This window comes from Seriola dumerili, unplaced genomic scaffold, assembly GCF_002260705.1.
Source record: "Seriola dumerili isolate Sdu_G_001 unplaced genomic scaffold, Sdu_1.0 BDQW01000068.1, whole genome shotgun sequence".
Classification (NCBI taxonomy): Eukaryota; Metazoa; Chordata; class Actinopteri; order Carangiformes; family Carangidae; genus Seriola; species Seriola dumerili.
In genome coordinates, this window is record NW_019174323.1 from 8,772,684 (window position 1) to 8,789,476 (window position 16,793).

At 41.9% G+C, this 16,793-nt stretch overlaps 1 protein-coding gene across 4 annotated transcripts in view; it reads left to right on the forward strand.

Annotated features, from left to right (window-relative positions):
- Window positions 1-16,793, forward strand: part of vti1a (vesicle transport through interaction with t-SNAREs 1A) — a 111,311-nt gene that overhangs the window by 71,424 nt on the left and 23,094 nt on the right. For 2 of the 4 annotated variants that reach the window (XM_022742902.1, XM_022742903.1), the window contains 2 exons: window positions 2,309-2,379; window positions 6,323-6,384. In XM_022742902.1, coding sequence (XP_022598623.1) covers window positions 2,309-2,379; window positions 6,323-6,384 — 133 coding nt within the window. Of the gene's footprint in view, window positions 1-2,308; window positions 2,380-6,322; window positions 6,396-16,793 lie in introns of all 4 variants that reach the window. The other 2 variants (XM_022742904.1, XM_022742905.1) reach the window with 1 other exon arrangement.

Below are 16,793 nucleotides of genomic sequence, written 5' to 3' on the forward strand. Positions count from 1 at the left end.
GTTGATTCTGTCAACTGCAAATGATTTTACTTTCCTCTCACCATGGATGTCCACAGAAAATAGCAGTATTGAGCAGATATGGTGTCTTCAATGTCGTTCCATTAACCTATAATAATTTTAGATTGCTAGAATTTGCTTGTCATCTTGTGTAATGGCACTTCACTGTTGTTTCTGCTCCGGTGAATGTGCCCTTTTTCTCTACAGAGTGCAGAGAGATCTCCCTCTAAATCAAGGTTGTATATCGTAGCTCTCTTCTGCAAAGGCTTAAAAAAAAATGGTGTGGTTTTAATCAAAAAGACTTACTCTAAGTATTAACAAATTCATTTTGTCCAAATTTTTCTTCAGCAACCGTTAAAATTTGTCAAGGGCAACCATTTGCATGAAGACAGTCTGTACAAATACTCAGCATCGAAAACATAAAGTAATGGATGTTTGTACTTACAGAGTTCTATTGAAAACCTTGGTTTCACATCATTCTTTAGCCAGCACCAGCACTGTGCTCTCTCCAGTGCCCTACAGTCGGCAGAAACCTGAATCCACTGCCATTCCGATTGAAAGGGAGCTCATTGCAAAGGCTTTTCATCATTTCTCTTCCTCATTTCTTTTCTTTTCTTTTATTGTTTACCTAAATGTTCATGAAACCATGATTGTCTTGCAGCACATACCTTAACATAATGTGTTTAATGACTGCTCAGTACTTAGACTAAGATTATCTTATTGTCTTTGGAGGCCTTTTCTTTTACCGCCTCATCCATCTTTTTACACTTTGCAAACCTTTCCAATAATGCACTTGCCAAAAAACAAAAACTGCTGCTGCAGTGCTTGTCACAGTCATTTATTTGGAAAAGAAAGCCACAACCCTGACAGAGATGGATAGATGTGCTTATTTGTCTCTTTAACAGAAGATTTCCGCTACAACTCCCTCTCTGTTTATCCCTTGTTCTTCTCCAATGGGGACGGGGGAGGGCTTGTATTTTTATGGTTATTAATACCTGCACTCAGTCTTTTAATCTGCCCTATTTGTCACATGTGACTGTCTGACTGCACTGTTTAATCTGGGTATCCTTCAATCTGTCTCGTCCCAGATTAGAAATTAATGAAGGCAGGAAGAGACACATTTGAGTCAGTTACAGTGTAGGGGGGTAAAAGGGATGGGATGAATGGGAGACGAATGTCGTTCATTTGACAGTGCTTTCTCTTTTTTCTACTTCTCCCTGATCCCCCTTCTCTGTCTCTCTCTCTCTATCTTTCTCTCTATTTCTCTCTCTCTCTCCCCTCTTGTTTAGCTGCCAGATGTAGCCCATTTTTACACTGCTCCCCCCAAACAGGCGCTCAGCACGTGGGCCCTTTGGTGTGCGGCACCTGTGTAGTGTAATACAGTCAGCAACTGCGTTGTTTATTCCGGATTTGTTTGGTGCGCTTGAAAGCCTGTCTTTGATCCATGCAAAGATTCTTCACTTCTTTTCCTTTTTTTCCTGATTCATCCTCTGCCTCCCTCATTTTTAAACGCTAATGCTGTAGCAGTATGGTTACATTGATGGCAGCAGTGGGTTTCTTTGGAAGGGGGGCGGGAGGGGGCGACTTATTTAGTTTATCTTATTATTATTATGTTTTTGGCTCCTTTTTCGTCCCCAACCCAAGGGACAGGAAAATGACAGTGACCACTGACAAGCTTGTCAGGTGCCTTGTCAGGGATGTTTTATAACTGTGCGTTAATGTGTTTACATCTACAACTGACGAGAGGCATTTAAAAAAGAATGGCTTAATGAATATTGCATTGGCTGAGTGGACCCCACTGGCAGGCTGGATGCTGGGGTATTGTTGTCTAGGACTTCATGTGTGTTTACTTCAGCTTTTTAAGACAGTTTTAAAAAACACTTCCCATAGCTACAGTATTCTACTATGTGCCCGCCTGAATCTCCTTCTCGACTGTGTTGTCTCTGTACGCTGTACAGTTAGCGTACAAAATATTACACAATGGCTATGTTCACAATGTTTGCTCTTTGCATTACAAAGGCTCACTGAGTAAAGCCAGGTGAAAAATATCATGTTATTGCCATGATGGTGAGACATAACTGAAAGAGACAATAAAGATGGATAATGACGTGACTTGAAGTACAAATCATTAGAGGCCATCTTGTTGTGGACATTCCAGCAATATAGCTGTGACAGTTAAATGTTTGCAAGTGTGTAAGTATTATGACTGTTCTTTTTTCGACCCAGTTGTTTCAAGATGACTTTCATGGATTTCCCTCCTAATTTTGCTGATAATATCCTCTTCCTCACACTGTGTCTGCTCGTCTTGCAGAGCAAGTGGGTCAGGAGATTCTTGCCAACCTGCACACTGACCGTGAGAAGATCCAGAGAGCCAGAGAAAGAGTGAGTACACACATACCACCTGCACACACACACACACACACACACACACACACACACACACACTCATCTGTCTATTTTAACAAGTGTTTGTGAGACTATAAAGGTGTTACAACTGGTTAACAACATTGACAGCATTCAACACTTTCCGCATGGTTTGCTAAGTAAACACACAAACGCAAGTCTACACACACAAAAGTGGGACACACACTGTCGCGGGTATGCTTACACTTGTTCACATAAAATGTCAGCAGAATGGTGTTGACAAGGTACTTAATGTGCTTATTTATTGATAGCACTGTTTTGTATTTAAGTAGATATTTTTAGTCAGTTTGAATTTTAACATAATAAAATATCGAGCATATTTTGCCACATCACACAAGAGCATGCTCGTGGCTACATATTGTTGGTACCTACAGACATTTCTCCAGGATTTTTCCCCTTTTCCTCACCTCACCTGAATGGGGTTAACTTTGCCGGCTGCCATCCTTCCTCACCTACCTTCCTTTATTTCTCAGCACTCCTCTCCAGTTTCCTTCTCTCCTTCTCGCTTTCCCTCAGAGAGAGCCCCCCCCCCCCCCCCCTCCCCCCGCCAATCCTTCACACTGCCCCTCCTTACATCCAGCCAGCCGAACAGACAGGTAGGCAGAGACAGAAAAGACCAAACACAGGAAGGGGGCCCAGCCCTGTCGGCCCCCTCAATGCAGAATGTTTAAAGATCACAACATGGCAGTGGGCCTCGCACAGGCGATTTCAAAGGAAATCAAACATCTCCTTTCAAAACGGTCCACAGTGTCTACTGAGAGTACCTGCTCTCTTTCTTTTGCTTTCTCTCTCTCTCTCTCTCTCCCTTCTGCCCATGAGTCTTCTTTGCTCCCCCCCCCCCAAAAAAAAAAAAAAAAAACACACACACACACACACACACACACACACACACACACACATATAGGCCTTTAAAGGCAGTTTGTGGGGCAAAAGTAAAGTAAAAAGAAGCAAAGATATAAAGACACAGGGTGGGAGGGCTGGTTAGCAGCTCTTTTGCATTAAAAAGATGGCAGCAAATAGAGTTAAAAAGCATAAATGCTAAAACACAGGAACATAGACACACGCACATAAATGTGTATACACACACACGCACACACACACACACACACACACACACACACACACACACACACACACACATACACACATACACACACACACACACACACACACACAAACAAACCCAAACCCCTATGCTCAGCAGGAGGTGTGGCCTTTTGTTTAGCTTTTATGGTACAAATAGAAGTCAATGGAAGGTTTCAACACTGGGTCAAAGCAGTGTACTTCCAACTCTGAAGCCCCAGAGTGATTTAACCATTCGCCGGGCTAGCTCATCCCGACAGGTAGCAGGGGAGCACGTTTTTAATAATCGTTCCTTAAAATGAGTAATTTATATGTTTGAATCAATAATTCAAGTGTATAAAATTATTAATTTGAGGGTAGGAATTACTCATTTCAGGAGACAAAATGTGCAATTTGTGTACGCAAATTATTAATCTGTACCCCCAAATGAATATATCCTGCACTTTAATTGCTAAATCATCCTCTCAGATTACTAAATTTGTCCACTCCCCTCTCTCTTGATCAGTAGCACAGCTTCTCTCTGTATGTCATGATCTTTGCATTCTGTGATCACCCATCTGTAGCCACAAATTAGGCACCATGTATTAAGAAATTTGACGGCACCTCGCACAGACAACATAGCTGCTAGCCTGCTGCTTTGCCTCTCTTCTCTAACCGACCACAACAAGCTATAACTTTAATGCCAACTGTTAGGATAACTTCATACTATTCATTTAAGGCAATTAAGTATTGTGATGGTATGGTTTAGTCATTTGAGAGCACAGATTATTCATATAAGAGGATTAGTTGTGTAGTTTGAGGGCACGTCTTTATCGTGCTCAGTAAGCTTAAAAATTTTAATGCTCAAAAATTATTACATCTTACTTTTGGGCTTTTTTATCCTCACTGCTTAACCTCTTCCTTTTTCTTTCTTGAATGCCCTCTTTTGGCACTTGATAGGTTGAAAGGATATGGATCAGACACTATTTTAGAATTTTTCATGTAAATGAGCTTTATTTTATAATAATGGTAGTATATGTATTTTAATCCTGGAGAATGACCTTAGGCGTCTATGGAGAATTTTCTTTTTTGGAGCTGTACATGAAAAATAAAAGGTAGGAGAAACACATTTCTCTCTTTATCCCCATACAGGCTAACACAGTTAATTTTAGACAGTCAGCTGCACTGAAATTTCAGTTGGTCTCCATTTCAGGTTAAGGAGGAAAGCATGCGATTTGGTGAGAGGCAGTGGAGAGAGGGTGAGGACTGAAAAGAAGGAATGATTCAGAGAGAGATGTATTTTGGGAGAAAGTGTGAACTATCTAGGGGACAGATCTGTGGGTAGAGTCAGACATCAGGCAACTGCAGGACTTGTTGTCTTTGCCAGAGGGCCCAAACCCCAGGTCCCCCACCTCCTACCCTGTACCACATGTATCCTTGGCTCTGGCAACCTGCATCGCACCAGCCCAGGCTGCCAGAGGGTAGGAAGGAAAGATCGGAAGAAGAGGAAGAAAGTTGCTATAAAGGAGGGGTGGGAAGAGAGGGTGAATTGCAGGCAAGAGAGATGCAAGATGAGCCAGAACAAACAGGAAAGAGGGTGATGCTGGAACGATTGTAGAGAACAGGGAGGTTGGAAGAAAAGATGTGAGAGTGAGGAATTAAAAATAGGATATAATACGATCTAACAGTATTTAACTGATGAAAACATACTGAGTGAGAATGACTCTGTTGAAAAGCAGTTATTATCTCAGACAGAGATGAAGATGAGTGACCCCCTGCTGACGTTGGAGAGAAACTCTCTGCAATGACTCTTGCCCACACTCCCCCATCATCCTTTAGAAACGCGACTACAGGTGGACGCTAGTGGCAGCTCACTCAGTGCAATGTCAGCATTTTTTTTTGCAGTCACACTCGCATCTTGTTGGCAACATCTCTGCCAATTCCCCTCACTGTGAAAGTCCCTACACCAGATAAAGTGAGTGGAATGAAAACATTCCTATGACCCCTGAAGAAAAAAAGGCTGAGAGAAAGAAACGAGAGAAGATGGAGCAAGAAAAAGGAAAATGTCCAAGGCAATTAGCCCTGGGTAGCCATGATCATTATTTCAAGTGTTCCTTCAAGGACCCCCTATGTATGCAATGTAGATCAACAGTAAAGGCCCCCTTTCACTCTTTTTGCTACACAATTCTAATGTTTGTTCTGCAGTAAGATAAGCAGAAGGCCATTATAGTAACGTGTCCTAATAATTGGGAATCCTTGAAGTTACAGAGAATTTGTATCTACAAGAAAAATCAGCTCATGGTGGCTGGAGTTTATAGACATAGGGACCTAAAATTAATAAGCAAACCGTTTTTTATGCGTAGAGGGGCTAAGTAAATGTAAATATGTACAGTATGTAAATGTATTTCTGTCTCGGTAGATCTAGTAGCTCTAGAAGTATGTTTAGAAAGGTGGTTTAGTGTGGGCCTGTCTCTAGATAGGTGAACCAGTAACCTAAAGATAAAAAAGCAAGCTTCTAATCAAAGGGTCTCTGATTCATCTCTCTGGCTTGCAACCAACTTTGTGTTGAAAGATCAAGTGTCAAATCTTAGAGGTGTCTTTTTCAAATTTGCCGCTGCGCAAGGTTTAAAAAGAAATCACTTTCCCTTCTTTCTCTGTCTTTTACGTTTATACGGAGGTGCTCAAATGTCGATATGTTGTGTGTATGTTGTGGTCAGAGCAGGAGTCAATGGAGAAATATTCTTTTGTAGTGTCTTCATAGTCTGCGTTTAATAACCTTGAGAGATGTTGGATCAGAATGGAAACTAAAACCTGTCTTTCACCGCTTCTGTCTCCCCAGCTGAGAGAAACAGACGCCAACCTGGGCAAGAGTTCTCGCATCCTTACCGGCATGCTGAGAAGGTAAGAGGCAGGTAGGGACATTGTTTCTGCACCTCTCTGTGTGTGTCATGCTCGAACAGTGCTGTGAGCTTGCTCCAAGTCATCACCATCTGATAAAGTTTGTAATTAGATCAAAACTTTCCAACTTTTTCGTTTCCATTTGTAATTGGTCTTAAAACACTGTGTTGCTGTTGGCCACATTCCTTTTACCGCATTGCTTTACACAGGCGGGGCTGGATAAATAAACAAATGAACACACTGCAGTCCATCACCTGTAGTCACTAGTTAAATTGTGGCCTGTTAATCTTGTCTATTTCAGTGGAATTTTATTTGAATGATATTTATCAAGCAACTGCTCCACAAGGTGCATCTGCGATGAGATGCGGTGTTTGGGTATTTTTCCTTCAGTATAATCAACTCATATAATTTTGAGGGTCATGTTTTCTTTGAGAATTTCATTAATTCAGATTTTAATAAATTCTTATTGGTTGAATGTTCCCATCAATGTCACACTTACTGTATGTCTGAGCAAACAAACAAACTAAACGGTGTGAACGGCTGTTCTGTTACACGCAGTGGTGTTGTTGTTGAGTGCCTGAGTAGACTGAGAAGAGAGTAGCCCTGCATAGCATCCTGCAGGAAATAGCTAGAAAAGACCAGTGCATACTGTACATGTCTCCATTCTTGTCTTCTCTCTGCCTTTGTTTTCCAGCCCATATTACAACCCATATTCAACTTGCACTCTTTGTCTCTCTTGCTTGCTAGTTCATGCACAAGGCAGACCCCAACAATCACACAAACATGAGCATTCATACGCAAATGTTTCAGTAGTCCTTGCATTATCTAATGCACTGCCTCCTAATACACACATACACACATGCACGCAGTCACACAAACGTGCACACACACATACCGTAATGTCTTGTCACATCTCCATTTCATAAAGTGCCTGTGTGCCTACCCCTGAACCGTGACGCCACGGTTTTGTTTCTCGCTCCTTCTTTCTTGTTTTTTTTTTTTTTTCCCTCTCCCTGTCGCCCACTGTGGATTTTGATTAAGAGTAATATGTAAATGACACAGACTAAATGTAAAATCCTGGGGCCAGGAAGGAAGTGCCAATTGAAATAGATGCTTCAGTGCCCGTAGACAATTTGGAGGGCGGCTCACAGGGCGGCCAGCAGTTACTAGAGAGGGAAGGCCTGAGAAGGGCTGTGATGCCGACTGTAACCAATATTTCTGCATATGTCTCCATTTTGTCAAGTCTGATTATGGGAAAAGGAGGAGGATTGTGGGGGGGGTGCGGTCAACTCGCCTGGCTTGTCACCCAGAGCTGTCCAGAAATCATTCATCATTCCCTCCTCCTTCCTTCTCTTCTTCCCTCCGCCCCCCTCTGGAGCTGAAGTAAATAACACACACTTATTTCAATATTATCATATTAATGTTAAAGTTCAGCTGTCACCTAATGGGAAGACTTAATCAGACGTAGCATTTTAAGAGGCAAGCTGCCACTCCCCCCCTTCCACTCTCCAGCCCCCTCTCTTGACGTGCCTTACCTCCTCTGGTTAGCGCCCCGCTCAAATCAGGATTTATGAGAGCTTTCCAAAGTGGGGCCCGGCTGCGAGCCTCTTCGACTACCACCCGCCTTTCTGCTTGATAGGAGCAGCACAACATACGCCCCCCTCCTTTCTTTAACAAAAAGTCATTTTTTTTTCTTTCCGTTTCTTCACTGTTTGAATAAAAGAAAGTGTGTTTTGTTGTAAGGCTGTGGGCTGGAAACGTCAAATCTGAAGTCATTTATAACCAGAGATGGAGAACTGAGAGCAAAAAGTAAGTTCAGGATGGTTCAATGATATCCCACCCCCACCCGCTTTCAGGCAATTCTTCCTCATTTCCTCACTCATTTAATTATTTGGCCCCCTTGGTTTTCTGCCTTTTGATTAATTGTTTATTTGTGTGCCATGTCAGAGTAATTGTAGTTTCTTTTCACTGTAGAGAGGGAGGTGGGGGTGTTTGCTTTGTCATTCTCTGTAACATCTATAGAACATTATGTAAAGGACTTTTATACTTACGTGGGAGAAGTAAACCTCTTCTGTTTTATTTTTATAATCTTTGCACTTGTGACACAAACCAGACATGGATACAGATAGTCATTCATGCACTGGTTCATGAATATTACATTTTTTGTTTTAATTATTTTGTTGGTGTTCCTTTTGTTGGAATGCAGCAATTAGCTACATTTGAAAGCCAATGTTTTGTTTTTGTTCAAGCCAAGAGTTTTGGACAATTGTTTTACATCAATACCACAGAGATTCAGACATCTTTTTTTTTCCTTTTTTTTTTTTTTTTTTTACTGCTGAACTGTAGTAGTGAGCAGAGCAACAATTTGAAGTTGATTATGATGGCCATGATCCATGCCAGACAAGCAGACTTAGGTGTGTAAGTGTGTTTTCCAAGATAAATGGTGTCCTTTTTCATTGTTGTTGTATTTTGTTTTAAACTCACACCTCTTCTTGAAGTGCCTTTATGGCATGGCGGATATCACCCCAGCTGAGAAACCATTAGACACTCATTATGCTAGCTGTCAGGGTTCAAGAAAGCCAATTAACTTAAAGACTCTGTGAATATCACTTATTGTAAGAAACATTCAGAAACGCACACATCTCAAATAGCTGTTGCTTTGTTTGAAAATTAATCTTGACAAATGTCTGCCTGAGAAACTCATCATCTGCCAAAGAGGGTAATTAGTATAAAACACTGTTTATAGGTGTTATTGATTGGCTGGGTTGTAGGTTTCTAACCGGTGTCAGAGACGTAGCCTTTGTCTCATGTCATCTCTCCATACATAGTGGATGTCAGTGCTCTAGTGGTGGGCATCCAGAGCATCCACTCTTAGTTCATTTTTAATTCACTCGTCTGAAATCCTTTGGGTTTTAATTATACCATGACAGGCACTGTGATCCCGATGAGGCAGAATGGCAATCCTGATATCATATTAATATCTGTGATCATCAAATAATTATCATTTTGTTTAAAGCCTGGTTAGGACCGCAAGGACCAGACTAGATCAGGTTCACAGATATTAGATGAACTCTCTGGCGTCACAGAATGTAAGTATCTAAACTTTATTCTGTGGTTCTCCTGTCAACTAATTGGTCTTCAATTACTCCTCAATTTGATGGAGTTTGATAGACATGTGGGTTTGGTACAGACAGCACTGGATCACTATTACAGAAGCCACAGACCTTTTTATAAGGTAGGCTATCTGTTGTTTCCATTTGACACTATGGCTTCTCGTAAATACAAAATGGCCCTGTGACTGTACTGTGCATTTTCCTGCTGCTATGCGCAACATCTCAAGCATCTCACCCACCACTGTCAGAACAGTTGGGAATGGGATGCAGCTCCAGACCCAGTTAGGACCACTGGGGTTCCCGGCAGCTTCACGGAAAGAGGGGGGCACAGTGAAGGGCAATGAAGCAGCGAGGACGAAGGGGGGAGGATGTATATTTTGAAGCAGAGGGGTTGTCTGCTCTCGCTGGCAGCTGATCCCACATGCAGGTGGTCGACTCAGTCGCCAGGCAGATCAAAAAGTCAAGGCCCCGGGTGGACCTCCCTTTGAAATGGGAATGGGGCCTAGATATCAGACAGAAAACATAAGCAAGCTCCCAGCCACAGAACAGCTACATATTCATGGCTGAAGCTGGCAGTAGCGACGGGCAGGCAGGATGGACACAGCCTCAGCCTTCAGAAGAGGACTCATGCGCACTCTGGACACTGATTAAGAGATCAGCCCATGAGCCGGGTGAAGATGATGCTGTAGCTCACAAGCTAATGCACCCGCAGAGTTACCAAGACACTAACTTCCTTTCTTGAGATGTGTTTTGACAAGCTGTCTTAATGTGTGGCTAGGTTCATTTCTCTGATCTTACACAGTAGTTACATGTGGCAAGTTCAGTGCAAATATAGAAGAGTTAACAAAGAACAACCCTTTGAATCCTGTTATAATGTTGATCTTTTACTGAAATGGAAATTTAACCTATTCATATGACTAATTGGCAGAAAAAGAAAAGGTACAAGTCATCCTTGCCTATGGGGAAAATCAAAAGTTATTCACAGGAAACTGAGAGTCCTTGTTTGCTCGGCTCAATAAACCAACATGTAAACAGTGTAATGAGCCCAGAGACTACAGTGCATGGCCTCCGAGAAGCATCTGGAGAGGGGAACTTTTGATTCCTTACGATCTATAAGTATCGCCTCACTTCTGTATTATTGGCAAACATATACTCTCCCTCCATCCGACTCTCTGGAATATTAACTACTGGAATATGTAGGTCACATAATTAATGGAATTCAACTCTCCCAGTGAGCTGTGGTGGGATCGGAGTCTTGGGGCCCTCTTGAAGTCTTGTTATGAAGTTGAACAAAAAGATTCGATTTTTTTAATTGAAGCTGAAAGATGGGACAGATTGCAGTTGAGATGTTTTTCTTTCTCCCCTTTTAATTTTTTTTTTTCTCCTCTTTTCATTTATTTATTTATTTGTGTTGCCCTGTTTTAGGGCAAAAAGAGCAGAGGAAAAATGAAGGGGGAGAGAGGAAGGGACACACTGTGCTGTCCAGTGGCACAGTGTCAGGCTTTCTAGCACTATGTTCTAGCTATGTATATACCTACCATTACATGCAACATGCGTTTACATTTATCATCCATATTCCTTTATTTTCTCTTATTCTGTTTCATCAGAATATTGGTGTATACTCCATGTCTATAACATTGTGTAAGACGTGTTTGCCCTATTTTACATTCTATTTTACTTTGTAATACAGCTGAACTCATCACAGTAGCCATAGACGAGCTTCGTGTTTTTTGTCCCGAGAGTGGCAGATCACTCCCAGTGGATCTCACTCTCTCTGATCTCCTCTCCATGTTGCTGCCACGATAATTCCATGTTCTACATTTAAAAACATTCCCTTTGCTTTGCAATTTGTTCAGCCTGGCATCATTACCACCCCACTCAACCCCCTACTCCCTGCCCCCATATTGCTGCATCCCTCTGGGTCAGTCCTATCCCTGGCCTTTCTGCCCCCTCCAGGGAAGCATTCTGTGCTTTTTATGTCCATTCTGTGTTTTAATTCTGGCAAAGGAGCAAAGTGCAAATGCATGATTGTATCTGTCCACTCCGCAACCTCTATTTAAACTTTATACATACCAAGATGAGCACAGCTGCTGTGTGCACGTGCATGCATGCACATTATGGGAAATTCAGTGGATTAAGGATATCATATTAGCCTGCTGGAGGAAGATATTTACTTATACTTTTATATACTTTTATATACTTTTTTGGTGTTAATGATGGTAGTTCTTACCTTTGGTGGACAACTAAGTAGTACTAGAAGACCTTGTTGTGCTTTGAGGCCCATTTGATCTAGTAAGGAAAGAAAACAGGTTTCTTAGGCAAATTTATGCCAATCATGCTTCTGATCATGCACAGTGTACACTTACTGGCCACATAGTATGTACAGAACAGTGAACACATTTGCTGTCCGTGCTCTTCCATGGACATGGACGTGATGAGTACACTGGGACTCTTACCTCCACTCTCCTACAACTCATACTTGTGACATTAGAGTTAGAGAGATCCTCTGACATTCATATGACATTTTTCACATTGGAGATTGCAGATGTATACGTCCCTTATGAAAGTATGTAACAGTGGGTTATCTTATATTGAGGGGACTCTTTTTTTTTATAAGAGAACATGATAAAGAAATCATTTTGTTATTAAACTACAGTTTTATTTTTATCAAGCTATTTTTGTTTTTTGTTTTGAATGTCAGATAAGTGTCTTTAAAATCTGCACTTTTTGCCATGTTTGTAGATAGGAGATACTTTTTAATGTTCTTGTGTGTCTATGTGTGTGTGTCTGTGGCTACAGGCTGCTGCTGGGACAATGACAGGGTGCGCCTCAGCCTCATTACTCACTGCTCCTGAGCCAAACAAGCACCACTGCCACCTCTCTCTCTCACTCTCTCTTTCACTCTCCCTCCTGCTTTATCTCTGTCTTTTTCTCTCTTCCTCCACCTCGCCCATTAGAGAGTGCTGATGGGATGTTTTTTGCAGAAAGGAAAATATATACACACACACAAGCCTGGGCTGTAGAGGAAGGGATTGTTGACAAGGGCAAAGACGTGTTGTTGTTTTATATAAGGGATGCATTTGTCTGTTGAGGACTGACTCGCTTAACTGGCTGCCAAAGCCCCCTTTTTCTCCCAACATATCTCCCTCTCTCTGTCATCCAGCTCATGGCAGGCCTCTGTTTTTTGATAGATCAGGACATAGTTGAATTGTAATTATTTCAAAATGTGATGGTGAAGAAATTCTTCAGATTTTTCTAAAACCAAAGTCATGTAAAAAAAAAAAAAAAAAAAGAAAGTCAAAGTTGAACATAACTAGCTTAAAGTGTGAATGATTTTGTAAATTCACTTTAAAATAGATGCCATTCGCAATCAAAGCACAACAAGCAAAAACTCTATATACATACATAATTTGAGTGAACCTACTGTATCAGCACAATTAGCTGTCACCTGCTCCCTGAACTGTGCATCGATGCTGAACTTCAGCATTCCAACAAAAAACACTTTTTGCACCATCACTTTCCCAAATGCTCTAGGGTCAGCCAGCCACGACGTTGAGGTGATGCTTCGTTCGACCTCGTTCATCCCATCCTAGTTGATAGAGCTTCTTTTTTCCCCCTCCTTTAACCCTGACAGACTGTCGTTCTGACGAGATGACTGGAGATCAGTGGCGCTCTCATCCCTTGAAGTGGCTCCAGGTGTCACTCCAAGGGTACCCGCCCTGTTTGATCTGCCGTAGAGCGCCTGTCGGGCCACGGCACCCTCTGATTTCCCCGTCAGAGGGGAAAGAGGCTCTCCTGTCCAAAAGTTCCACTGCTACTTTTGAGTGACAGCAAGGGAGAGGGATTGGCGGCCATAGAGCAAACCGTAGCTGTAACCATTGGGGAATGGACTCTTTCCTGTTGTCATTATTTCTAGCTCCTGTTTAGCAGCTATAGAGAACCCTCTCACGCACCCCCTCTTGGGAGCATTGTATAGAGGTGATCCTGATTTGATATGCCAGGCCCCAGCAGTCCAAACAACAGAAAAGGAAACAAAATAAACATCAGATGAAACCAAACCATTTTCACTGATCATGCTGCGGGCCTTGTCTTAAGAGGAACAAAAAAACATCCTCTCAAACATCTTCAGATGCTGTCCAAAGGAGGTCCCTGTCATCACTGAAGAGCTGCACAAACAAAAAGGACAGATGAAACAAAATGGAGGAATGGAGGTATATATCTTTTCCGCAAACATAGATGCCTGTATCTATCCTCCCTTACGTTTTTCCCCCACCTACTGTGAGCTTCTGTAGAAATTACAGGTGAGATCTCAGTCTGTGGCAGGGCCTGCCTTTCGTCTAGAGGGAGCAGGGGGAAGGGTGGGGGGGTGGGGGGTTTGAGGGGGGCGAAAAGACTGAGGAGGAGAGGAAAAAGAGATTCATGCTTTGCAGTACTGCTGTGTTGTTTGTGGAGCGCACTCTTCCCTTTGTGTGTCTGGCGATAACTTATTCAGCACAGGGCCATTCATCCAGGGGTTGAGCGCGGGCGTCCGTCAAGACGGAAAATAATGAGGCGACAGCAGCGCAGAGGATAGCTTTCTCCCTCTGCCTAGTCCACCCCCCCCCCCCCCCTCCTACTCCGCCTCCCCCTTCTCCATCTCCTCCTCCTCCTCCTAGCCTCCCATTATCAGCCGATTTAAATAGATAATAGGGGGCCTTCTTCAGGACATTTTGAAGCAATTAGAATCTATCACATTGTCTCTTCTCTGACTGTTGTTCCCTCCCAGCAAGCCATTGTGCATACTTCTTGGCATACTATGCAACAGCTGCCTGGAATATTGTGGAATGCCACTGCATTACTGGCTCCCAGTATGTGTGTCAGGGAGGAAAAGGGGCTATTTTGTAACCTATATCTTTGCAGTAGGCTCCATACCCACGTGCACATGTCATCTGTTCCATCTTTAACCATGCGAGGACATGGGATCCCTCTGCCATGATAAGCTGCTCTTGGGCTGCATTGCTTGCCAGAATAAAGAGACCCTGCACTTTCAGTCAGCTCTCTTTTAATTCTTCCTCTAACCATCTTTGTACTGTCCATTTTGTTGGATAAGAACATACAGTGGCATTCAGCAGTGGAAAGGGAAGACCTCAGTCCCATGTTCTCTTGAACTACATTAATCCAAATTATTACGGCCTGTAACCTAATAGGAGAGAATGTCCAATGGGGCTTAAGGTTCCAGATTTATTCCTATCAAAGATATCCAAGTAGTTTTTGAAACAGTGATAGTCTCAACAAAATAAGTCAGCTGTCTAGGTTGTGTTTGCATCAGGATAGATGGTTAAGTATAGTTTTTGCTGTTATTGTTGTTGCCTCTCAGATCTCTCTTTGGCAGGGTGCAAGAGCTTGAAATATTTACAAATGCTGAATTTTGAGTGTTTTTTTTTCTTTTTAATATTTTCTTCTAACCCATCAATCATTTACTGCGCCTCTGTTTGTCTGTATCTCATCCTAACAGACCCCCAGGATGGTGCAATGAAACAAAGGCAGTACATTGTTGCCATGTTCTTGATGGCATAAAAGATCCCCTTTATCACACTGGGCAAAACAATAAAAGGAGGACCACTTTTTTTTTTCAAGGAAGCAAAAAGGTTGAAAGGCAAGGCATTTGTAGGCATCAGGATTTAAGAGGAGCTCCCGTCAAAATACTTCAACAGCATATTGGTCCCTTTTCTAAGCAAAAAGCTACTAACCTTGAGTGCTTTTATACTAAACACAAAAATAGAATTTTTGTTGTATTTTATTTTGTTTTTTTCTATCCCAAAGGCTGGAAGGCAAAAGGACAGACCCCGTCACCCCACCCATCCCTTACTTTGGTTTGGTGGTGCGTGCTGTGAAGGGCATTCCATGATGTGTAAAACACAACAGTTTTGACAAGTTGCTACTGAAAACACAGCTTTGAATATCTTATTTGTGAAATCCAATCTCACAATGCAGTCTACTGTTATACAAAAATTCAATTTCAATCTTTTTTGAATTCCTCTATTGTCCTATGAAAATTGATGTGACTTTCTGCTAACAGAATACAAGAAATACAACAAAGAGATGACATAGTGCAAAGTAAAATTATGCCTCTTTGTTCTTGAGTCATCTTGTCATTGTGTTTCAGTTCAATAGTTTCATTAGTTAATAGCAGTACAAAGCGATATTCCTTTTTAAATTTTTGAAGCAATATACTCATCTCCATTGTATGAAATAACCATCCAAACGAGTAAAATACTCTATAATCTGTAATTCTGCCGTGTTTTTTCAGTTGATAATGTCTAACACTGTAGATGACTCTAAATCTTATCGTCTCAAGGAAACTGTGGTCCGATATCATAGTAAGTAAATCACTTCAAACTGTTGTTGGGTATTGTTGACCCAATTCAGCTTGGTCATTGACCTTGTAGAAAATGACTGATGTTCAAACAAAGACGCCATCATTTTAAACTGTCACTGCGGCAACCTATAGGCTTAATGTCAGCCTTGCAATGCTATAGCCCTCCCAGGCCTTAAAAAAAAATTGTTGATATTTCCCAGTATTTTTCAGTTTTTACAATTTATTTGTAGTAGCACTGACAAAAAAAAAAGTCAGTAAAACTGTAACTTGATCCTTCAATTTTAATGCAGGTTTCAATGGTAGAATACAGTTTCGGAACGGCCCTGAGTTTCTCTAAAAAACTTTTCTAAGACTAATTATAAGGACCCTGTGGCTCAGCCTATTTAGGCAGTGTTAACATTTGGCTAATGTTAGCCACTGCCCGTCTTTGTTGGGACATGTCTTTGGCATCACTGTTGTTTTGAAAAATGAGATTTTGCCACAGAATGTCAGGGATGTCTGAGATAATGCACGTGACAAAGAAACAAAACAGACAGAGACAAATCCATAGTTATTTGAATTAGCAGGCTCCGGCAATTACTCAGGCATGACCGCTGAGATGTGCTGTATGCTTTTTTGTGGAGGTGGATGATTGAATTACGGCACGAAACTCACTGAAACACTATTTCTCTCAGTGTAGAGTACTGACAGTCAATTTGTGACACAGGTTGTTTTGTTTGTTACTCCGAGTCTCTCCCTAGATGCCTTTGTCCCAGTGGTGCATTCCAGTGAAAGCAATGGTTGGACACTGAATCATAACGGTCCTCCCTCTGACTGATTCATATTTAGTGATGTTGAAAAGGCTTTTTCTCATGATGGATGCCTCAAACCATCATGTGTCGTAGCCAAAATCGTAAGGACAAAGCAGAGTTATGCCACAAAAGCCTGTAGAACGTTGATCA